General features: G+C 57.6%; 2 protein-coding genes across 3 annotated transcripts; one reads left to right on the top strand and one right to left on the bottom strand.

Annotated features, from left to right (window-relative positions):
- The first annotated feature begins 2,663 nt into the window (after positions 1-2,663).
- Positions 2,664-8,331, top strand: PACSIN1 (protein kinase C and casein kinase substrate in neurons 1). The gene is made up of 9 exons (XM_060110108.1): positions 2,664-2,726; positions 3,650-3,806; positions 4,787-5,022; positions 5,422-5,577; positions 5,690-5,865; positions 6,240-6,360; positions 6,459-6,586; positions 7,561-7,748; positions 8,222-8,331. The coding sequence occupies exons 1-9, from the start codon at positions 2,664-2,666 to the stop codon at positions 8,329-8,331; spliced, it is 1,335 nt and encodes a 444-aa protein (XP_059966091.1).
- Positions 8,332-14,380: 6,049 nt separating this feature from the next.
- Positions 14,381-21,015, bottom strand: SPDEF (SAM pointed domain containing ETS transcription factor). Of its 2 annotated transcripts, XM_060110960.1 has the most exons (5): positions 20,490-21,015; positions 18,171-18,368; positions 16,726-16,773; positions 16,467-16,613; positions 14,381-14,559 (listed from the first exon to the last, which is right to left on the bottom strand). In XM_060110960.1, the coding sequence occupies exons 1-5, from the start codon at positions 20,929-20,931 to the stop codon at positions 14,381-14,383; spliced, it is 1,014 nt and encodes a 337-aa protein (XP_059966943.1). In that variant the 5' UTR covers positions 20,932-21,015. The 2 variants fall into 2 exon arrangements, with proteins under 2 accessions (XP_059966943.1, XP_059966944.1); XM_060110961.1 differs by lacking the exon at positions 16,726-16,773 and having other exon boundaries at positions 20,490-20,931.
- Between the last annotated feature and the right edge of the window lie 2,664 nt (positions 21,016-23,679).

Genomic DNA, 23,679 nt, shown 5'->3' with positions numbered 1-23,679 from the left:
TTATCAAGCTAGCTTTCTCTAACTGCAGATGCAGAAAGAACCAGAAGAATTTCAAAACTCTTGGAATTTCAAAAGAGTTTCATCTTAACCAATTTTCTCCAGAGTCTAAAGAATACTGTTGTCTTATATTGGTTAAAAAAATTATCTTTGGGACTTCCCTGGTGGTCCAGTTCTTGAGACTCTGCTTCCACTGCAGGGGACAGAGGTTCGATCCCCAGTCAGGGAACTAGGATCCTGTATGTTAAGCAGTGTGGCCAAAAAAAAAATTGTCTTTTTTCTTTAGTCATAATCTCATAGCTAAAATTTTTCCAATCACACAAATGGAATATACACTCACACACCAGAAGACAGAACTGTCACAAATCCTCCAAGAGAATGACTGATACAGAGTCCCAAACAAATATTTTCCCAACACAAATGGTCCTCAGTGTCAGACACATGTCAGAACCAATTGGCAAAATGCCCAAATAGCACTTTGTCCTCAAAATATAAGTTTGCCTGGGTACACACCAGTGGACTTACTCTGTCTTGGAGCTTGTCAGCTCATCTAGATGCATGTTTCAGTTCCACCAAGGAAAAACGTACATTGGCAGCCAGTGCCGAGCAGGGGAGAAACGGAGGATTCCCGAAACAAATGGTTTTGGTAGCTGCTAGGAACGTCCCCCCAAATCCCTCTCTCAGGACCAGCTAGCCACGAGCAGCGGGCTCCTCGCAGCCATCCCAGCACAGGTCATGGTGAGCGAGTCTGCTCGAGAAAACCCCAGGGAGCCAGATGCAGTGAGAGAGCAGCAGCCCTACGTCGGGTGCCAAAAACTGTTACGGAAAGTGGGGATCCGGCTGCTCGCTGCTGTAAAGCCAATTAAGAGGCAAGTTTGGTGGAAAGGAAAGTTTGCTTTATTTTGGAGGCCAGCAACCTGGGGGGAGGGCGGATTCCTGTCCAAAGGCCAATTCCCCCCCCACTGACAATCAGTGGGCAAGAGCTTCTATAGGTGAAGGGAAGGGGCTACTTGCAGAAACAGCACAGTCAGCTGTGACAGTCATCTTGAAATTGGTCATGTGGTGGTCTGATCAGTGTCATCTTGATTGTTTACGTACAGTTAGTCTTCAGTTCAAGGGTTGGTTTGTTCCCATTTCTTTGAGGCCAGCTCTTGGAATTGTGGCAGCTTATGTCATGGCTACAGCCTGGTCATCGTGTAGTTAACTTCTTCCACCTGGTGGGGGTTTTAGTATCTGTAAGACAGCTCACAGGATATGGCTCAGAATATTATCTATAGCCCTTGAAGAGGAACTGAAGGTCCTTGACTATGCTTAATAACTAAACTATTTTCTCTTGTTGGACTTGTTTAGACTCAGACTTTTAGTCTTGTTTCTGCATTTTCTCACTTATCTGATTAAACTTACTGTTTGGCTAGTTTTTCCACAGACAAAAGGCAGGCTGAGGACATGGGCAGCAAGGATCACAGGGTCCTGCTCCATTTCAGGGTCAGGCCCAGCCTGGACTCACTGCCCCTTTGAAGACCAGGCCCCTAACTCTCTGCGTCCTGTCTCCTAACCACTGAGCCGTTCTTGTCCAGGGTGGCAATGAGGACTGGGGGATGGGAGTAGGGCAGTGCCTGCCCTGGCCCAGGGGCAGCACATGGCCTAGATTGGACAGCCGTGATGCCTGCTGACAGATCCATGGCACACACAGCCACCCCGATGTTCACGCAGATTGCGGTGCTCTGACCTGTGGGCCAGGAAGCCACATGTCTGGGACTCAGGAGATACGTAAGCGGCTAATGGAGGCTTTGAGGCTGGCGCCAGGGCAGCCAGAAGGGCATTTACAGGAGCCCAGTAGCTCAGAGACCCGAGGAGGCACTGAGCCTGGGCGGGAGGTAGGAGGGGGCCTGCTGCCAGCTTCCCGAGGGGCTCGGGTCCAGGCTTTAGGTTGGGGGGGATTCAGGGAGGTTCTAGGGGCTTAGACCAGGGGTTCTGCATCAGTTGGGGATTGGGGGGGAGCTGAGGTGGGTCTTTTGCACCAGGTGCAAGGATTCAGCTATGTCAGGGTGGGCAGTACCGAGGTGGGCAGATTGAGAAGCCTTCTGGGGTTCATCATTGAGCCCCAGGGTGCCAGGTCCTGGGGAGGGAGTGCAGGACATGCACAGAGAGAAGCCTGATTGCTGGCTTTGAGGAGCTGTGTGTGTCTGTGAAGCAAACTGCGGATTTATATAAAGCAAGTATGTAATTACATGGCCCTAGGTTTTAGCTCTAAGAGTCCAGGAGCACAAAAACAGTTGCAGGCACCATGGTTCTGGTGGTTGCAGCGGGCTTCTGAGAAGAGGTGCCCACGCTTGAGCTGGATGACGGACTTAGGGGAGAGGGGAAGGACAGGATGTGGGGTGAAGGGCTTATGGCGGAGAGACCGGATGGTGGGCACGAGGGGTGCTACAGGGTGGCTCTTGGGGTTACCCTAGGGATGGGGAGCCAGTCTCTGGGCAGGAAGCCCCCATCCAATGCGAGCTCATGCCTGTAGAGCCCCCACAGCAAGTTGGGGCCCCAGGCCTGGAATGGGGCATGCGGGGAGCTGCCCTCATCTCCAGGATCTCTCTCCTGCCCTCCTAGTGCATGAGCAGCCAGCCTGCTGACCGCCGCTCCACACCTGTCCACCCTGCAACGGCCACACCATGTCTGGCTCCTATGACGAGGCCTCGCTCGCTCCGGAGGAGACCACCGACAGCTTCTGGGAGGTGAGGCTTAGATGCTCCCCAGGTCCTGGGGACCAGGCAGCCTGGCTGCGTGGAGGCCCAGGCTCCCACCCACCCGTGACCTCAGATCTTGCTCCCCAGCCCCACGGACCCCTCCAAAGCCCTCCATGTCCAGCGGGCAGTTGTTGCCACCAAGTGGTTCCTACAGACCATTGAGCCCAGAGCCCCTCTGCCTCACAGCTGCCCCTGGAGAGATCCTGTGGAATTGATGATGTGGAACAGGGCCCTCCTGACCCTCTGCTCTGGGGGCCCCGGCTCAGACTCCTTGTGCTTCACGCAGGCAGGTGCAGCACTTTACAGCTTACGTGGCCTTTCACAGCTGTGCCCCGCCTCCTACCCTATGCAGTGGGCAAGGGGCGGAGCACTGGTCACAGAGAAGTGTTACAAGTTCAGGGAGCCCCGCAGCGACAAAGAGGTGGAGCCAGCATTGCAGGAGCCTCCCAACATGTTTGAGACCCAGAAAGAAATTTTCCATCGGCTTCCAAAACCCAAAGTGAAGACTGCCAAACCTAAATTAATAAGTGTTTAATGAGATGTCTACAAAACATAATATTATGTCAAGAAGCTGCAGCTCAGCTCAACGCTTATATGACTCTATATAAATATAATAGATTTAGCACGGCAAGTACAAAATGAATAATTCATTTGAGTCTAAGTCCAAATTATAAATATCCTTCTGCACTTGGTGGCAGTGAGGAAATTCTGTTTAAAGTGGGATGAGGGAGTGTATAGACGGTGGGGTGTGAGGGGGGTGTCCAAGCCTCCATCAGCGAGAGGGTCCAAAGCCCCCAGGGTGTGAGCACGGGGTGGCCCGGTGGGCGCCCCCTGCAGGACAGGGTGGCCAGGGCGGCCGGGCGGGCGAGGCGGGGAGCCCGCGGGAGTCGTGCTCGCTGCTCGGCCGCCAGGTGGGGAACTACAAGCGGACCGTGAAGCGCATCGATGACGGGCACCGGCTGTGCAACGACCTGATGAACTGCGTGCAGGAGCGCGCCAAGATCGAGAAGGCGTATGCGCAGCAGCTCAACGACTGGGCCAAGCGCTGGCGCCAGCTCATCGAGAAAGGTGCCCCGCCCCCTCCTGCCCCATGCCCAGACCTTGCGCACACTCCAGGCGCTAACCGGCCCCCCACTGTCTGGGTCCCGGGAGCGCCCTGCCTCTGGATGCACCTGCACCCCCCAGTCACCGGGGCCCTGCCCTGCACACTTCCCCTCCCAAACCACGCAGGCCTTCCTGTCCCCGGTCAACTCTACTTTCTACAATTTTAGGTTGGATTAAAAACAAACAAACAACGTTTTATTTTGAAATAATTTAAGCTTAGAGAACAGTTGCTAGAATAGTACAGAGAATTACATACCTTTCACCCAGACTCACCAGCTCACATTTTACCCCGTTTGTTTTCTCACTCCCTCTCTATTTATAGGCATATCTTTTCTGAACCATTTAAGTTAGAGACATGCCCCTTCACCCTAAATTCTTCATGTATCACCGAAGGATAAGAACATTTGTTTACATAACCATAGTTCAGCTATCAAATTCAGGGCGTTTAATGTGGCCCATATGCAAATTTTATTATAGCAATTGTTCCTGCTGGTCCAGATCCTGTGGGATGTCTGGTCCCGGTGGCTTCCCGTTACCTGTCACCAGTTGGTTCTTCAGTTTTACGTTCAGTCAACATTCCTGGAGCACCGACTGTGTGCCGGGTGCTGTGCTGGCTTGTGAGAGCTCATGGGTGTCCAGGCTGCCGCCCATGGGGCTCACAAGCTGATGGGGGAGACAGGGAGTAGGCCCAGAGACGGACACTGTAAGAAGAATTCATGAGGGCTGGAAGCCGAGGTGTGTGAGGATAGAGTACTCAGAAAAGGCTTCCTGAAGCAGGTGGCTGTTCTTGGGCCCTGGAAGGTGGATAAAACTATAGGGAGAGCACAGGAGGGCATTTCTGCTGCCATGGGAAGTATGGGGAAAGCCTCAGAGAAAGGAGGCGTGAGGCGGGCCTCTGGGCCGGGGGTAATGAGGACCCGGTGACCGCATGGCCATTTCCTCAGGCCCACAGTATGGCAGCCTGGAGCGGGCCTGGGGTGCCATGATGACGGAGGCAGACAAGGTGAGCGAACTGCACCAGGAGATGAAGAACAGCCTGCTGAACGAGGACCTGGAGAAGGTCAAGAACTGGCAGAAGGATGCCTATCACAAGCAGATCATGGGCGGCTTCAAGGAGACCAAGGAGGCGGAAGACGGCTTCCGCAAGGCCCAGAAGCCCTGGGCGAAGAAGATGAAGGAGGTGCCTGGTGGGCGGCTGCCACGGAAGGGGCGGGGCTGGGCAGCTGGGCTCAGAGGGGCAGACTGATCAGAGGGAGGGTCTCTACAGATGTGGCAGGCAGTGCACTGCCCGCTGGTATTGGGCCCACAGGGGAGCAGCACTGCCTGCCAGGGAGAAACATCCATAGATGGGGCAGGCACTGCAGTGCCCGACGGGAGGGTGTCCATAGGGGCAGGCAGTGCAGGGAAATGCACAGATGGGTGGGCGCTGCTCCTGAATACCTGGAGCTGGGGCCTGCGTCCCTTCCGCCTTTTAAGAATGTGTGCTCACAGCTCCCGGTGGAGCGGGCAGGTGGGAGGGGTTGAGAGTGAACGCGTTTGCTTCTGCTTACACCCTGCCCCCTCTCCCCGCTCCCCACAGCTAGAGGCAGCCAGGAAGGCCTACCATCTGGCCTGCAAAGAGGAGAAGCTGGCCATGACCCGGGAGATGAATAGCAAGACGGAGCAGTCGGTGACACCCGAGCAGCAGAAGAAGCTGCAGGACAAAGTGGACAAGTGCAAGCAGGATGTGCAGAAGGTGCTGGTCGGGCTGGGGTCTCAGGGCCCCTTGGAGTGGGTGGCAGCTGGGAGCTGCAGGCCTGGGTCTCACACACACACCCCCCACCACCACTCTGCCCTGGTTCCTATAGACGCAGGAGAAATATGAGAAGGTGCTGGATGACGTGGGCAAGACCACACCCCAGTACATGGAGGGCATGGAGCAGGTGTTTGAACAGTGCCAGCAATTTGAGGAAAGGAGGCTGGTCTTCCTCAAGGAGGTGCTGCTAGACATCAAACGTCACCTCAACCTAGCTGAGAATAGCAGGTAGCTGGGCGTGGCGGCACGGTGGGCACAGGCAGAGGCAGCAGGGCCTCCTGGGCCCTATGTTACAGTGACAGGAAGGGGAGGGCGGAGCTGCAGGGGCCAGTGGCTGCCTGGGTGTAAGCTCACGCACACCAGATACTCAAGAAACATGCTTGGATGGATGGGTGAGTGGCTACGGTGGGGATGGAGAAAGGTGCCCACTGGGCATACCTGGAGCTGCCCACTCAGAGATTGCTCCTTGGGAAGCAGCCTGATTCCCAGCTGGGGGGGCACGCCAGCACCCTGGTCTCCTGAACAGGCTCTGGCCCTCACTGAGGCTGAGACGGGGCCATGGTGCATCTTGCCCTGCACCTCTCCATCTCCCCCGTGCACAGCTATGTTCAAGTGTACCGGGAGCTGGAGCAGGCCATCCGGGGGGCCGACGCCCAGGACGACCTCAGATGGTTCCGCAGCACCAGCGGCCCTGGCATGCCCATGAATTGGCCCCAGTTTGAGGTGAGGATGTGTGGGGATGGGGAAGGGGAATCTGAAACAGCTGGAAGGAGCCTCGGGGGGCAGCCCCCCAGCCTGACTGCTCCCCTGGCACCCCCCAGGAGTGGAACCCAGACCTCCCACACACCACCACCAAGAAGGAGAAACAGCCCAAGAAGGCAGAGGGGGTAGTGCTGACCAATGCTGCTGGGATGGTGGAGTCCACATCCCAGGCTGGGGACCGTGGCAGGTAAGTGCCTCCTACGGAGCTTCCTGGGGGCCAGGGGGATCCACACACTGGGACAGCTGAGTCTTACCTCAGGAGACAAGAAATGGTCTAAATCATGGCAACCTTGGGCTCCTCTCAAAGGTAGTGATAGATAACCCTGTGAGAGTACCTACTGTGTGCCAGCACTGTTCTAAGCATTTTCCATAAATTAGTTCCTTGATGTCTCTCAACACTCTGAGGAGTGTGTAAATATTCCCATTTTACAGATGGAGAAATAAGCACCCAGATAGGTTAAGTGACTTGCCCAAGGTCACACAGCTGGTTAGTAAGCCTCAGAGCCAAGATATGATGCCCAAGAGGTCTGGCTCCAGAATCCTCACTCATATATTTGCCTTGGCCTTCTTTATTTCTTTTCTTGTTTTTTTTTTCTTCCAGTTTTATTGAGATATAATTGATACATAGCACTGTATAGGGTTAAGGTGTACAGCATAATGATCTGACTCACATACATCATGAAATGATTATCACAATAAGTTTAGTGAGCATCCATCATCTCATATAGATACAAAGTTAAAGAATAGAAAAAAATGGTTTTCCCGGTGGTGAGAACTCTCAGGATTTACTGCTCTAACTTTCATAGATAACATACAGCAGTGTTAGTTATCTTTATCATGTTGTACATTACATCCCTAGGACTAGTAATCCTCACTCTTAGCCACTGGGTTGTAATACCCCTTTCAGATGAGGGGTCAGATGTTCTCTGGGGTCGCCTTCAGCACCTCCTCACTCAAGGGCTGAGTAATGCTAATAGTCCTGCTTCCCATCCGGTTAAAGAGCTGTCAGTGAGGGCCACTGGCTCCGGACCCCGTCTTACAAGGCCCATCCTTGCTCCAGCCTTGGTGGACTTTAGGGTCAGGGCTCTGGTTGGGAGGAGGGGGCAGCCCTAAGGACAGGGTGAGAGGCCACTCATGCTGGGTCCTCTCTCTGCGTCTCAGTGTTAGCAGCTACGACAGGGGCCAGACTTACGCCACTGAGTGGTCGGACGACGAGAGCGGGAATCCATTTGGGGCAAATGAGGCCAACGGGGGCTCCAACCCCTTCGATGAAGACGCCAAGGGAGTGCGTGTACGGGCGCTCTACGACTACGACGGCCAGGAGCAGGACGAGCTCAGCTTCAAGGCTGGTGAGGGGGCGGGGCCTGGCGCATGGGCGTGGCCAAGACCTGGAGGGCGACCTGTGCCTCGGGGGCAAGACTTCAATTGGAGAGCAAGGGCAGGGCCTTAGAGTGGCAACTGGGTGCCAGGAGCAGAATCTGGACCTGAGAATAGGGTGGGGGTAGGGCCAGAACAAGGATTGGGGGCGGAGCCTGAGGGCAGGGCTGCCAGGAGGACGGACAGGACTAGGGCAATGAAGCTGGAGGCGGGGCCTGGTTTTCCGGGGTGGAGCCGAGATTAGGTGGTTGGCTGGGCCGCCCGTGGGTGTTGAGGTGTGGGTGGGGCTGGTCTCCGCGGTGGTGGGGGGGGCGGCTGACATCCGGGCAGTAATGGGTGGGGCACTGGGGTCAGTCCAGTGTAATCAGAGGGCTTACCCGGCAGGTGGGGGTGGGGTCAGCCCTCTCTGAGTTCCTGTCAACCAGCTCCTGTGTCCCCTCTCTAGGAGATGAGCTCACCAAGCTTGGCGAGGAGGACGAGCAGGGCTGGTGCCGCGGGCGGCTGGACAGCGGGCAGCTGGGCCTCTATCCCGCCAACTACGTGGAGGCCATCTAGCTACCCTGCTCCCCTCCACATCACCCCCACTCCTCACCCACCGCCTCCCCTCCCTGCCCACTCTTGTCCTCCTCCCCTCGCCATAGAGTTCCAGACATATTTTCCAATCAAGCTTTTATTTTTTTAAAAGTCAAAACAGAACAAAACAAAAAAATACTAAGAGACAGAGCATTTGCCTGGAGGCCAGGGTGGTGGGACTCGGGGTGATGGCCCCAGTGTAGGTGAGGGTCTTAGGACTTAGCCCAACAGCGACATCACAACATCCGCTCTTCAGATCCCACCAGAGAGTCTCCTGAGCCCAGAGCGGTGTCTCCTGGACCCTTCCATCCTGCCTCAGTCCCCCCAGCCTTCCCCTCCCCACCCCAGGCTGCCAGCACCTGCCCCCATTCTCTGGGCCTGGTTTTATGACCTCTGCCTCCAGCCCCACCCTGCTCCCCTCCCACCACCTCCCTATTCTCAAAGACCTCCCCTGCAGACCCCCGAGAAGGGGGCCTCCTCTTTAGTCTTCCACTCTGCCTGGGGAGTGCCGTTCTCCTAGCCTCGCCCCTCAGGACTGGTGGGGCTGGAGGAGGGATAGTCACCCTGTTCTCCCGTAGAGCTTTCCAGGGGTCCCTAGACTCCCCAGGACATGAAGAGGGGTGAGCTGGAGTTGGTGACAGTGTGACTGGGGTGTAGGAGGGTGAGTGAACGGGGAGCAGGCTCAGCGGAAGGACCAGGACCCTGCTGGGGCCCTTCTTTGCAGCTGTCAGTACTTCCCGCACAGGCTCTTCCTCAGACCCCACCCCGCTCTCTCTTGTAAGGCCTCAGGCTGTGGGGAGGGGCCCCAAAGCCTAGGGCAAAGCCAACAACAGTAGCAGCCTCCTCCCTTTTCCTGGGGAGGAGGGCCTCTTGCCCTCCCTCCCTCCATGTCCATCTAAAACCGTGGAACCACTGGGCTAAGCTGGCCTCCGATGCCTCTCTCCCCTGCTCTGGCCTGCCTGGGGAGGCACTGGGGACCCGGTGCCTGTGGCCAATGGGAGAGGCGTGGGTTTGCAGGAGGGAGGAGCCCCGGCCTCAGCAGCAGGACAGTCGCCAGGTCTTTCTTCCTTGTCCCCTCTCGCCCAACCCCAGCCCCTGGCAGCCCCTCCTGCTGGCAGCCCCTCCATCTCTCCAAGCCTGGGTCTCAGTTAAAGGACCTTTGTGGGTGGGAGGAGGCAAAGGGCGTCCTGCAAGAGCAGGAGTGTTTCCTGCGGTTGGTGAAAGGAAGTGGTGCTGGATTACCAGGTATTCGTACCAGGTACCAACCAGCCTGGCCCATAGGAGTGGGGTGAGGGTGCTTGAGAAGCCCACCAGGGCAGGACAAGACCCAGTGAGGTAGGGGAATGATGGGAAGAGGAGTCTCTCGGGAACCTCCGGGGTGAGGCCTTGAGACTTCCTGCAGCACCAGGTGAGGTTACTGCTCACAGCTGATGCTACTTCTGAACTTCGGGCCTGCAGACACCCTACCCGCTCAGCTCCAGCAGCACCTGGACCCCGGGCCTCCAGGTAAAGACAGTGTGATACCCCAGCCCCTCCGTCAGCCTCAGTCCTCTTTTGCTCCGTGCTGCTTCTCCCAGCAGCCCACTCAGGAGGTCGCAGGCCCCAGCCCCAAGGCCCTGAGCCTGGTCATGCGGGCACAGAGGACCTGGGCAGAGTCACAGGGGCCGGAGCTGGTGCAGGCCTCCCTTGGGGCCAGGGGAGTTGGGGGTTTGGGGACAATGGCACCCCCAGGGTCGGGCAGACTCCCCTCTCAGCACCCCTGTTCTTGTTACTGTCGACTTTCTGGGCCTCTGCTGCAGCCTGAGATGTGCCCTAGGCCCCTCAGAGCCTGAAGTAAGATTTCGGAAGCCTCAGGCCTCCGGGCTCCAGAACAAAAACCTCTTCAGCCTCTCCCCAAGGGCAGGAGTTGGGGTTGGAGGCCTCTGCCCCTTGGAAGGCAGGAAGCGAGCACATCTGCACCTTGGGCCTAGGCTCCCCCTCTCTGTGCCCGCGACTTCCCGGTACCTGGGGAGGGGCTGTGGCCCTGGCTGGACCCCAGGCCTGTCCCCCTCAGCACTCTAGCAGCCCACTCCCGGGCAGGGACTCGAAACCCATTCCTTCTGAGCAACCACCTCCACGGCCCTGTTGGGGACCACTCCCTCTCAGTCCCCAGGCTCCTCAGGACCCCAGGGCAGGAGGGTCTCCCACCCGGAAGTCCCCCTGAGCCCCACCTGTCAGTGCTGGTGTCAGACACTCAACACCGAGCGGAGCGGCCGCGCCCACCGCCTCCTGTAGCCCCCGTCCGCCCCCTGGATGCTGCGCGGGGCGCCCTGCGGGGCTCGGCGTGTACCGTGTTTTGTCCCCAGTTAAGCGCCCTTTCTGCGGCCTGGCTCTGCGAGGAGCCGGGGCTGCTCCGCCGCCTGCCACCCTAGGCTTCCTGACTCCATTAGTCCAACACCTGTGAAACTCCGAGAAGTGCTGTGGTCTCAGCAATGCACCCGTTTTGTACATGATTGTGTAATTTAAAGGTATATAAATACAAATATATATATATACAAGTTGTGACTGTATGACTGTGGATAAAATCCAGAACTGTGTCAACCTGGCTGGACGGTGTCATCCTGAGTCTTGTGTGTCTTGCGAGCGCTCTGAGAGTTGCCTGCGGTTGGACGTCTGTTGGGGAGCACGCTGGGTACTGTCCTGGCGACCACCACGGGTTGGGGGCCTGAGGGCTGGTCCCTTCACCTTCCAGGGCCCCGGGTCCTGTCTGTACAGGGAAGGTCACACCTGATGCTCTGTTAAGGCTCCAAGGCTGTGGCCTTTAGAATCCCGGGTGCCTGGTGATGAGCACTGACCAGGAGACCTGGGGCATCCGGGGTCCCAAACTCATGGTTCAAGGGTGAATTTGACCCCTAAATAAGTTTCCTTTTTTGGGGGGGGGTAGGAGTTTATTAAGTTATTTATTTATTTTTGCTGCGTTGGGTCTTCGTTTCTGTGCGAGGGCTTTCTCTAGTCGTGGCAAGTGGGGGCCACTCTTCATCACGGTGCGCGGGCCTCTCACTATCGCGGCCTCTCCTGTTGCGGAGCACAGGCTCCAGACGCGCAGGCTCAGTAGTTGTGGCTCACGGGCCCAGCCGCTCTGCGGCATGTGGGATCCTCCCAGACCAGGGCTCGAGCCCGAGTCCCCTGCACTAGCAGGCAGACTCTCAACCGCTGCGCCACCAGGGAAGCCCCCAAGTTTCCTTTTTTAAAGCAAAATTCTAAAAGTGGCCGCTGAGGCCTGTGGTTTCTGGCTGTTCACAGTCCCGGCTCCCTGTGGTGTGACATCAGGCCATGTCACACTTCCCTGTGTCCTGCCTGACCTCTGACAGCACTTCTGTGTGGGGCCCCCTGTGGGGCAGGACAGGGGCTCTGGGCTCCTAACTCTGTTATGCCCGGGGCTCAGCCCCCAGCCCAGCTTCAGCTCCAGTCCCAGCCCCTGCTCCAGCCTCCCCACTCCGGCCAGATCCCCTTTGGGGCAGGGCAGGAGTCCCTGTCCCAGTCCTGCCATCAGGTCACTGTGTCCCCACCCCGGGTCTCAGCCTCCCCCGTCTGGTTAGATGTCTCTCTGAGGCCCTTCTGGCCTTGACAGCCTGACAGGGTCCTGACACAAACCCATCGTTCAAGGCAAATATACTATAGTCCCCTCACCCCTACTGTTTTCCCCCAGCCTCGGGGCATGCTCAGGGCAGGGAGAAAAGGTCCTTTTGGGGATTGGATCTGTTCTCTCCCCCATATTCGTCATCCCCCAGATCCACCTCCAGGGCCAAACCCCTGGTTTTAGCCAGAGGACTCTTCAAGTAAAGATAAAAGTTTGCCTTATTTGGACAGGCTGTTCCATGCAGTTACGGGGAGCCCTGGAGGCAGGCTCCCCTGCAAAAGGTCAGGGAGTACCTAGGCCAGATGGAGTTCTGACAGGCAGGTGTGTGAAGGAGAAAAAGGATTCCGGAGTTTGCTGCCAGCACACGAGGTGTCACTGGATGGGTGTGTGCCTCTGTGCCTCATGCAGATCCACACAGCAGGGAGCTGCCCCACCCAAGCCCCCCGCAGCTCCGCGTTCTGGAGCAGCTCCAGCTCCCCACTCTTCGCCCCTAATCCTCCTCCTCCCTCCCTCCCAGCCCCAGCCTGAGATCTGAGGCCTCTCCAGGCCCAGGCCCAGCTGGGGACGTGCAAGCGGGTGGCTCCAGGGACTTTGGGGCAGGGTGGCCAGGCTGGAGACAAAAGCAGTTCAGCAGAGCCGAGCTGGGTTCTGGCCAGGGCCCAGTCTGCCCCCTCCCCTGGGGTGGGCAGACAGCAGGGGCCCGGCGAGGCACTGGCCTGGGGCAGGGCCTCCCCCTCCTCCCAGTGTCATCCCAGCTGACAGATGCCAAGGCGCTGTTTGCTCACTGCCAGGAGTAAACTCTTCTGAAGACAATAAAATTGCTGAGGGCAGAAGGTGCAGTACAGGGCAGCAGTTAACCCTCAGTGGTCTGGGTGGCGCTGGGCTGTCTCCTGGAAGCCTGTCATCAGAAGCTAGGCGTTACAGAGGCTGAGGGCGCTGACAGAGCAGGAGGCGTGGAGGGACAGAGAGAGCCCTGTCCTTGTGGGTTCAGTTCTTGGTTCTGCCGCTGATTGGCTGGGTGACTGTGAGCGAGCACTTAACTGCTCTGAGCCTCAGTTTCATCAGCTGCAAAGTAGCGTGTGTGTGTGGGTGACCCTTACCTCCCAGTTTTGTTGGGAAGGTTAATGACAAAAAGCAGTGTAAGCACCTGGCCGCCTAGTCGGCCCTCAGGTCAGCTGAGCTGGATGAACAAATGTGAGGGGAGCATGAGGAAACCGAGTTGCTTTGCCCAGGAAAGAAGGCGGTGGGTTCCATCTCCCCCAGCACACAAATGAACACTCAGACCCACCCCTTTTTCCCGTCAGGAGCCCTGGCCCCTCACACCCAGCTTGCAGGGCTCACAGCTTCAGGGCCCCTGAGGAGGTCTGTGGCTTCTCTCAAGAGAGAAATTGCCAGCAAGCCAACCTCTCTTCCACTCTTGTTTGCTGCAGAGCCAGTGTCCCATGAGGAAGACTGAAGGCCCCATCCTCTCCCACGGCCCTGCCGCCCAACCCAGAGCCCCTTCAGTTGGCCAAGCAGAGGCAAGGGCTGTGGACCCCCTCACAAGAGGGGCAGCCCTTGGCCCACCCCAGGGGAAAGTCCTGATCTACAGCAGAGCAGGAGGATGGGAAGGACGCCACCATCTCTCTGGTCCTGCCGTAGACCCTTTTCAGCCCCAGCCCACGCCCTCCTTCCAGCCGACACCAGGTCAGGGGAGATGAGGGCCAGTCCAGCCCCTCGTTGGCCTTGAGGACTCACTGCCTCTCTCCCACTGCTTCTACCAATCAACTGCCTCTTTCCTTTTAGGCTCAGCTCAATGCCACCTCCCCCAGGAAGCCTCCCTTGACCACCCCAGGCCCCTGTGACCACAACCTTTTGAGCATTGATGGCCTCCAGGCTGTGCCACTCCCTCACCGTATGTAGGACACTGGGGCCATGTCAGTTCTCTAGTATCTTTATTATCCGTCCCGAGGGCACCCCTGGCTTCCCAACTTGGGGGTGTAGACGTCCCCACACCATGCCAGGCACAGTACAGAATGGGTGGCAGAGGGCACTGGACTGCGAGTGGCCTTGGCCAAGTCACTGCCGTTCTGTTGGCTCTGCTCTGGAACTTCTGGGGTCAGAGGCTGGGTGGAGGGAGGGCCTTCCCTGGGGTGCCATGAACACTGAGAACAGCCCTGGCTTCCCCCGTCCTCCACTGGACTGGGCACAGGAGCAGTCAGGCCCAAGGAGAAAGCACACCCACCCCAGGGTCCCTTGGGCCCCAGAGAGCTCACTGATACCCGTGGAGCGAGGGGCCATCCCCTCCCTGACCTTGAACTCCGGATGCCAGCAGACTGCCCTGTCCCCCAGCTCAGGGTCTGGCTGAGGCAGGGAAGGCAGGAGGGAGGTCTGGCGAGGGCAAGGTTCGGGCCCGGGGCCTGGCCGCAGCACTCAGATGGGGTGCACAAACTGGTAGACCAGGCGCTGGGAGATGTCCGGCTTGCGGATGATGCCCTTCTTGTAATACTGGCGGATGGAGCGGCTCAGCTTGTCGTAGTTCATGGCGGGGCGGTTCTTGCGGATGCCCCACAGCCGGGCCACCTGTGCGGAGTCCTCGATTTTGAAGATGCCTGGGGCAGCAGGAGGGCCCAGAGAGAGCCAGCAGTGCCGGTGGGGCGGCAGGAAGGAGAAAGACCAAGACCAGCCGGTCAGTCTCTCGCAGCCAGGGGAGCTAGAGTCGCCCGGGGTAGGGCCAGGCGGTGGGCTGCGATACCTTCTCCCATGGTTGTGGTGAGGGTTAAAGGAACATGTGGGAAGGGTGTTCCACAGGGCCCAGGAAGTGGTAAATCCTACCACGGACTCACAGACCTCCTGGTGCAGGGTGAACCTGCGTACGTTGGTTGGCGACTTGGGGCCCTGAGGGCCTGATCCTTGCCAGCCTCTGCTCCTAAGCGTGGGGCGTGCACACCCTACGCAGAAGCCCTGCGGGGCTCCGGGCTATGGACATGGCTCATTTGGCAAGGTCACCCATGCAGTTCCCGAGCCTGAAAGACCTCTTTGCGATTCTCAGACACTTCAGCCCACACAGCCTTTTCTGGCAGGATTAATTGGTAGGAGATGGTGGAAAGAATGGATCTGGAGCCAGGCTGACCTGGGTTGGAATCCTGGCTCTGCCATTTTCTACCTTTAGAAGTTGTCTGAGACCCCGTTTTCCTGTCAGTAAGAGGGGGTTGTAGTGATCACCATGTCGTTGAGTGGGTACAGAAAGCGCAGAGCCCGAAGGAAGTACCACTTAGGATGAACTATTACTCATTAATACCCCCAGTTCTCATTCTAAACCACCTGGCAAAGCCCAGGTCAGCACACCCTCTCCAGGCAGGCTCCCCAGACCACCCCGCCCTCCCTGATCTCCCTGCCCTCATGGGACAGTCTCCCTGGAGTACCGGCTCAGTCTCAGTCTCAAATATACACACGGGATCACCACACCTTGTGCAGGAACTTTTCCACCCCTCCTAACCCCTTCCCGTGCTCCACACTCAGCCCCAGAGTCACTCCTCTGTGAAGCCCTCCTGGACCCAGGCACAGCTGACCCCATCACGGCCCAACACATTCTGCACACCAGCTCATTTCACTGCTGGTTCTCCTACAAGACTGTAGGTCCCTGGAGGATGGGGTACCGCTGAATTCTCCCCACACCCTCAGGACACTGTAACCCTCCATAAATGTCGGCCGAGCAAGTGTGGAACCAGAGGAGGTGCTCAAGGAAGGTTTGCTGGATGAATGCATCTAGTCCATTTCACAAACATGAAAACTGGGGTCCAGGTGCCCACAGCTACTAATGGCAGGAGGGGGCCTAGAACCCAGGTTTCTTGGCTCCGAGTCTTTTCTAGAACACACACCCGCACACCATCCAGCCCTGTTGCTGTCCAATGTGGTCGCCACTAGCCACATGTGGCTCTTAGCCCTTGAAATGTGGCTGGTCTAAAGTAAGGTGTCCTGTAAGCATGAAATGTATACCAGATTTCAAAGACTTAGGAAATATCTCATTAATAATTTTATATCGATTATACGTTGAAATTATACGAATTTATAATATTGGATTAAACAGATGTATTATTAAAATTAAATTCACCTGTTTAAAAAATTCTTTTAATTGTGGCTACTTGAAAATCTAATATTACCTCTGTTGCCCGCACTGTATTTTTCACTGGACACCATCAGTCTCCTCCGTCAAGCTCTGATGTTTTGAGGGTGAAGACCGTGTCCGGTTCTCAGCAGAGTTTTAAGGCCCTGCTATGTCCCAGGCACTGTGTGTCACTGGGGACCCTCAACAGGTAGAGCCCAGCCGGGGAACACGCGTGGACACAGATGGCACAAAGACCCTGGGCCGGTCCAATGAGAGTGCGTGTGTGGCATTCAGGGCAAAGGTGGGGGCAGCTCCAGCCCTCTGCCCCGCCCCCAACCCTCCCTGCGCAGCGCCTGGCAGGACCGCAGGTCCCCAGCAGCCCCCTCCCCTCCTGCCCCTGGCACTGCTCACCCTTCTCCTTGTTGAGCCACCGGATGAAGCGGCCATAGCTGTGTGGCTTCAGCAGCAGTTCCTTGAGAAACTGCCACAGGTGGATGGGCTGCCCGGAACAGGACGAGTCCACCTCGCTGTCCGTCCAGCTCTCTTCGCTGGTTGACGCTGGGCAGCCAGGGAGGGTGGCGGTGAGTGGGGAGCCCCCTTCTTCAATGGCTGCCCCAGCCCACCTCCAGACCCCAGAGCCCCGGCCGCCTCCCTGCCCTGCCCAACTCACCACAGTAGTGAATCGCCCCCAGGGACGTCCTCTCTTTCATCCAGGCCGCTGCGGGACAAAGAGAGGAAGTTGGGGACCAGAGATACCCACCAAGGGAGGAGGAGGGCATTTGGGTGGAACTGTGGGGCCAGAGAAGCCCCCCCGTGGCTCCCTCCCTCCTGCCGACCTGTGAAGACCAGCTGTTTACAGAGCCTCCTCCTGGAAGAAAATGTAGGATTTCGGAGCTGGGAGGGGCCTTAGAGGCCCTGCAGGCAACCCCTCGTTCAGAGAGGAGTGGAAGTCAAGCCTTGCTTTGCCTCCCTTCTGTCACCTGTGAAATGGGGCTGGGACACCCCCTCACAGGTCTCACAAGGATGCAGGGTGGTGAAGCCTGCACGGTGCCCAGCATAATAAAAACACTCCCTGCCCTCCAGCTGCCAAGCTCCCGGAGCACCACCATCCCCTCCTGCTCTCCACCTGACCCCCTCCCCAGACAAGCAGTGGGAGGCGGAGGCTGCCAGCTTCTGCCCAGAGCACCACCCGGCTCATAGCCTGGCACTGTCCACTGCTCTTGCCAGACCCCGGCAAGGGGCCTGGGCTGGGGCAGGACACTGGTTTCTGGGCCATGAGAGTGGGACCTGTCCTCTTATTCACCCTGGGCCCTGAGGGGCAGGGGCCTTGACTCGTGGAGCGAGGACTGACCCCTCTGAAGTGCACGGCTCTGTGCAGGGCACACTCGGCGCCCGATAAGATTGAGACCAATTAAACATTAAGGGGTTGGCATGCAGCCATCAAAACTGGGGCAGCTGTACAGACAGTGATGGGAAACAAGATCCAAGATACGCTGTTCAGTACAGAACAGCGTGATACTCGTACTGTTCATGTTAGAAGGGGGTAGAAGTCACACTTACTCTTGCTTGTATATGCATAGACTTTCCTTGGCAAGGTACTCACGAAACTGGCAACGGTGGTTGCCTCTAGGGAGGGGGATTGGGGGGCCGGGGTAGGTGGGAGGGAGGATTATTCTTCATGGTATACTGTTGTTCACGATGGTCTTTTAAAAAATCCTGCACATTTATTACCTCATTTCTTCTTTAATGAAAACAACACAAAACAAACACAAAATTTTAAAAAGGACAAAGACGAAGGACTTAGAGTATCTGACGTCCTGTGTCCCCACAGTCTAACCTCTATTTTTAACTTCCCATGTGCTCTGTCCTAAGTTCTGTGGCCTTGACCAGGGTAGGCAGTGGGTCGGGGCTGGAGAGTTCACCCAGGATCCAGGGAGGCAGCTGTCATTGGGGTTGGGATTCAGAATAGAACCCAGATTGGGACAAGGGGATGCCTACCCAGTGGAGTGTAGCCTCTGGACAGGCACGCTGACCTAACTGTTCCCCTTGGTGTCCCTGGCTTGGAGCCTGCAGTGGGGGGTAGGGGGTGGGGCATTCTACCCATGCCTGTCCTACCTGATTTCCAGATGTCCAGGTGGGCGTGCAGCACATCCCCGCCCAGGGGCGAGCGCTGGCGGAACTGCTCCTCCGACATGGCACACAGCTCCTTACCCCCCAGCTCCTGGAAGGCCTTGCCCACGGAGGGCAGCCGGTACTGGTGCTCCGTCCACAGGAGCCACTTCTGCACGTTGCCAGGGCTCCAGTCCACAGGGTCTGGGCAAGAGACACTCCTTCAGCCCCGGAGGCTGCTTGAGGGCACCACCCCCAAGGTGGCCCCTCTGCTCTGATGGAGCCCCTGTGGGAACTGGTGGCCTGGGACCATGCACTCCTGGGATGGGGCCAGGCCAGGCCACATGGGGCTTTGAGGGGCTCCGTGGAGGGGGTACCGAAGAAGGGGGCAGTGACAGGAAGGAACCAGGGCCCTTGAAGCAAACATGGCTCAGGGCAGGGCAGCCTGGGGCCTCTGCATCCCCATCTCACCTGGACCTCAGATCCTGCCAGACCCCTCCAGCCCCTCCAAAGGGCCTTTTGGGGAGCCACAGCCCTGGAGGGGACAGTGACATTAAACCAGAAACACCCAAGCTTCTTTCTTTCCCAGATGCCTCTTGCCTTCCCCAAACCCTTCAAAGAACCAGAGAAAAACCCACCAAGAATTAGCTCTACAAACCCCACTCTCCACCCACACTGTATTTTACAGATGAGGAAACCGAGGCACAGAGAGAGTTCCACTCCCTCGTCCAACACCTAACAATGGGCTGGGTGCTGGGGAGCTGCTCAGTGCACGTGCACCAAATGTGGGGGAGCAGTGGCAGGGTACAGGGTGGCCATGGGGCCAAGGCCCGGAGGCGAGTGGCTGGCTTGGTCCTATAAGTCTCCCTGGGGAGCTGCCCTGGGGTGAGCCTAGCAGAGCACGTGGGTGGTGGCCAAGCTGCGGGCACAGACACAATGGGGCCTCCAAGTGAACGCTGTGGTCTAAGCTGGGTGACCTGCAGACTGGCCTGCCCCCACTTAATAAACCCATTTTCTTCCTCAGGGTCAAAGCAATTTGTTTCTGTCCCTATTGTTTAGAGGGCAGGGCCCTCCCCTACTCGGGGTGGGAGCGGAGGCACCGTGGGAAAAGCTCCCAGGTTGGGGGCTGGCACTGGGCCACTGGAGGATGGGGCCTGGGCAGGAGCTGCCTCAAGGCGGGACCCCAGCTGGGACTACTGGGGGGCAGGGGCTGGGCCCGGGTGACTGAGGAGGAGGAGCCAGGCCTGAGTGATGCCTGAAGACCCTTCCTGTGTGGGAGCCTCAGATGCCAGGGCCCAAAGGCCAAGGAGATGGGTCAGGCTTGCCCAAAGCTGGAGAGATGATGGAGGGACAGGGGACTGGAGACCCAGCAGCCCCTCAACCAGTAGCACAAGCTCCGTAACCACACCTTCCAGGCCCTCGCAGACACGTGCCTGGTCTCCTGATGTGCCCCCCTCATCAGAGCCCTCATCCCCACTGGACCAGTGATACATTATCCTATTTATTTATGATCTGTTTCGTCACTGTAACATTAGCTTCGTGAACGAAGGAGACTTTGTGCTATGTTCACACTGAATTCCCCAGTGCTAGAACAGGGCCTGGTATATTAAGTTATCGTTTATTGAGCATCGATTATGTACAAGGTAACATCCTAGGAACTGGGGATGTAGCAGTGAACAAAACAAATGAAAATCCCTGTCCTTGGGGCATGTACATTCCAGTGGGGGAAAGAGTCAGTAAACAAGATAAATATGCAGCATATCAGACGGTAGGAAATGTGAGAGAAATAAAGCAGGTTGGAGGAATAAGATGTGGGGGTATGGGGAGCAATTTCAATAGAGGGGTCAGGAAAGGCCTCATCGAGATGGTGCCATTTGAATCAAGACCTGAAGGAGGTGAGGGGTGAGCCAGGTAGGTATGTGGGGGAAGAGTGCTCTGGGTTGAGGGACCAGCAAGTGCAAAGGTCCTGAGGTGTGTGTGTTGCGGTAACAGCAAAGAGGCAGGAGTGGCTGGAGCAGAGTGAATAAGGGGAGAGTGGATTTAAGTATGAGAGGAGGAGGTGGGCCAGATGGTGTAGAGCTCGTATTTGCTTCTACCCGGCACCTACCAAGTGGGGACACTGGGCTGGTGCAGTTGGGGCACAGAGAGAGTGGGAACCTTGGATCCCAGGCTCACAGCTGCTGTGTGTTAGGGGCTGAGTGTACGTGTAGAAGCACCAGCATCTCTGGGGGTGACCACCGTGCACCAGGCGGTGCCCCCACACCTCCCTGTGACCTCCGCTGGCCTGTGTCCCCCTGGCGGAGGGGGCCGTGAGTAGGGGCTCACCTGCCGTGATGTTGAGCAGCTTGCAGGCCGTCTCGATGTCCTTGAGCACCTCGCCCACCACCATGGACTGCACCTGCTCCAGTGAATGCTCCTCCAGGGTCAGCCCACCTGGCACCAGGTCCAGGCTGCCCCCCGGGGCTTGGCTGTCGATGACAGGGCACTGCTCGGGCTCGTCGGGCGGCTCCTCCCGAGTGCTGGCCCCGGGGCCCTTGGCCACCCAGCTGCTGTCCTCGGAGTACAGCATGTCGAAGTAGGAGAGGTAGAAGGTGGACAGGCCCTGCTCAGGTGTGGCAGGTGGGCTGGGGCTCCAGTCCTGTCTCTCGGGCCCCATTGCCCCTGCCCCCACTGCCACCTTCTCCAGGCCAGTCCGTAGCACATTGTCAGGGGGCAGCAGGAGGCGGCTCGGGGGGACGCCACTCAGGCCCGGGCTGGCGCTGCCCATGTCGCTGCTGCTTGGGCTGGTGGCTGCGTCTACAGAAATAAAAAAGGAAGGAGAGTCAGGTCCTGGCTGCTACCCCATCCCCATGGGGGCTGCTAAGCTGGTTACAGAGATGAGGAGCCCAGCGGGCAGTGGCTGGGCCTGGGAGAGAGTTGGGGCTTCCGGGTCACTGGGCAGCTAGGACAGGGCTGGGCAGACAGGTCTTGTGGCTGGAAAGCCAGTGGGGTGGGAGTGGGGGCAGGACTGTAAACAGACAGCTCCCTTACTCCCCAGGGAAGCCAGGTTGGCTGCGAGGAGCAAATCTTTACACGTGTAGCCTGTTTAAAACAATCTTCTGAGGTTCTTGACCTCTTTCAGTCCTCACAATGGAAGACACGATTAGTCCCATTTGGCAGATGAGCAAACTGAGGCCTGGACAAGAAGTCTTTAATATCCAGCCCTCTGTCCCTGGGCCGGCCCCCACCCAGATCCCAGTCCCCTGTCCTGTCGAGGAAGCTCCTTCTAAGAGCTAACCTAATCTTTTCTGCTGTGGCAAAGCTTGTTTTCTTTTACTCTGCCCTTGGAGGGGGTAGGGAAGGGAGAAGGTCACCATCATCTCCACCAGCCTGGTGAAGAATGGAAGGAGCAAGTGAGGGTGTGGCAGGGTAGAATCTCCTCCCAGGTTGGGGAGGCGGGCCCCCTTCCTCTCCCACAGGGCCACTTGGGGGGTGCGAATAAATTCCCGGCCTAACGCTGAGGTGGTCACGGAACAACAACAGGTGTGCTTGGCCCCGCCCCTACTCAGGGCTGGGTTCCTGGTACCCACCCTCCTTGTCCTTTCCTGAAAGGTGCTTCCCCAGCCCCTCCCAGCTCCCAGGCCCTCTTCTCTCCCCTCACGCCCAGGAGAACTCACAGCTCCCAAGGTGGGAGGTGCCAGGTGCAGACCTACAGGCCCACTTTCCCCACAGCTGCAGGGGCTGGTCAGAAGGCCCAGGCCCTGGGGGACAAATGAGTCCCTCAGCAAGTCAGACCCCACTCCTACCTGCCGCCCCAATGCCTCCCAAGGGGCACCATTTGCCCTCAACACGAGGAACTACAGTGTCCCTCCCCATGGGTCCCCAGGCTCTGATTCCCCTGGACCCTTTTCTCTGAGCCCCATATTGGAGTCCGTGGTTTGGGTGAGGCAGGGAACTTGCGAGATGTACATACACCAAAGAACTGGGGTCCCTGGGAAATTTCCATGATTTGTGGGCTCAAAGCTCAAGAATAAACCAGGACAGAGGTGGAAGATTACCAACAACATATGTTCCCCATAATGCAGGGGATCATTCCAAAAGGAGGAAAGGAGCAGATAAACCTGTTAAGGGCAGGTTAATGTGTGTCCTTTCTTGGGTGTATTTACATTTTAAACAGTGTTCTCAAAATGTGGTGCCGGGACCAGCCACATCAGCACCACCTAGGAACTTCTGAGGAACTTGAATTCTCAGGCCCACATCAGAGCTACTGAATCAGAAGCTCCGGGGTGGGGAAAGTGGGGCAGGGGGCGGCCCAGCAATGCACTTCTTGCTTCCTTTCTTTCTTTTTGGCTGCGCTGCACTGCTTGTGGGAACTTCGTTCCCTGATCACTGAACCTGGGCCCCCGGCCGTGGAAGCACAGAGTCCTAACCCCTGTACCGCCAGGGAATTCCCAGCAATGCGTTTCTACAGGTCCGTTGGGTGATTCTGATGAGTGTTCAAGTTTTCAAATTGCTGCTTTGAAGGCATCTGGCCAGTAAGAGGGGTAGGCTTTACTGGAAGGACTGGTAGACGCTCTAACGGTGGCATTTGCTGCGCTGCACCAGGACCATGGGGCGGGGGCTCCCTGGCCCTTCTCCAGTCACCTCGTGAGACTGACTTGCTCAGCCTCAACGTGCAGGTGAGAGAGAACCCTGTTTGGAAGGCTCTGGCTTCTCTGGGGCTGCAGCTAGTGCAACTGCGTACAACTCAGAAAACGATGCCCTTTTCTCTCTGGGTGGCGTGGCTCGGTGAATGGAGCCCAAGTGGAACCTCAGCTCACCCTTGGCCCCCATCTTGTGCAGTGCCCAACCTTCCCAACTGTACACGGCGGCCCTGCTTTTCCGTGGAGGAGAGAACGCAAGAAAGAGAGAAGAGTGTTTGTTCACTTTCATTTTGCATCTCCCTTTCAAGGGCTCCTTTAAGTGACAAGGAAGGAGAGGTCAGGGTGGGGTGGGGTGGGCAGGGACCGGGGAGCCGGGCTTGTGGGGGACAGAGGGCAGGCCTGGAATCATGTCAAGTCCTTCTGTGCAAACACACGTGTGTGCTGTGGGTCTACGTTATTTACCCAGGCAGAGCCAACAGCCCGCTCTATCCCTGGGTCCCTGCCCCAGCCTGTGCCCACACCCTACCCCCTGGGTGGCCCCACCCCTGAAGAACCCCTCTCAACCCCACCCTTCCCTCATCACCCCCTTCCTGCTTCCCGCCCCATCCACGTCCCCAGAACTCCCCGGCCTGCCACGTTAGGACAGTCCCTGCCAACACCTTGGGCCGGGTGCCAGGGAGATGGAACCTTTCCCAAGAAGCAGGGGAACTTGCTTCCCTCGTGGCCCTCCTGTTTGCTTGGCCTCGGCCACAGGTAGGATGGGAGGCAGCTGCTGTGTTTCAGGGCACAGTGGTGTGAGGGGTCAGTGAGGATGAATGGGCAGGGCAGGTGGCAGCATTTGCCAGGTGGGCACGTGATGACACATCCCTGACACATTTGTCAAGTGAGCTTTG

Source organism: Mesoplodon densirostris, chromosome 10 (assembly GCF_025265405.1).
Source record: "Mesoplodon densirostris isolate mMesDen1 chromosome 10, mMesDen1 primary haplotype, whole genome shotgun sequence".
Taxonomy (NCBI): domain Eukaryota; kingdom Metazoa; phylum Chordata; class Mammalia; order Artiodactyla; family Ziphiidae; genus Mesoplodon; species Mesoplodon densirostris.
This window is presented reverse-complemented; position numbering and strand designations above follow the sequence as displayed.

What these genes read in the sequence shown, in the direction of transcription:
- PACSIN1 (XM_060110108.1), top strand. Translation starts at nt 2,664, where the DNA reads ATGTCTGGCTCCTATGACGAGGCCTCGCTCGCTCCGGAGGAGACCACC. An exon ending in CCACCGACAGCTTCTGGGAG is followed by an intron (nt 2,727 to 3,649) that starts GTGAGGCTTAGA and finishes CTCGGCCGCCAG; the next exon opens with GTGGGGAACTACAAGCGGAC. An exon ending in TGAATTGGCCCCAGTTTGAG is followed by an intron (nt 6,361 to 6,458) that starts GTGAGGATGTGT and finishes GGCACCCCCCAG; the next exon opens with GAGTGGAACCCAGACCTCCC.
- SPDEF (XM_060110960.1), bottom strand. Translation starts at nt 20,931, where the DNA reads ATGGGCAGCGCCAGCCCGGGCCTGAGTGGCGTCCCCCCGAGCCGCCTC. An exon ending in GCTGCTCAACATCACGGCAG is followed by an intron (nt 18,369 to 20,489) that starts GTGAGCCCCTAC and finishes TCTCTTGCCCAG; the next exon opens with ACCCTGTGGACTGGAGCCCT. An exon ending in GTGGCTCAACAAGGAGAAGG is followed by an intron (nt 14,560 to 16,466) that starts GTGAGCAGTGCC and finishes CTGCTGCCCCAG; the next exon opens with GCATCTTCAAAATCGAGGAC.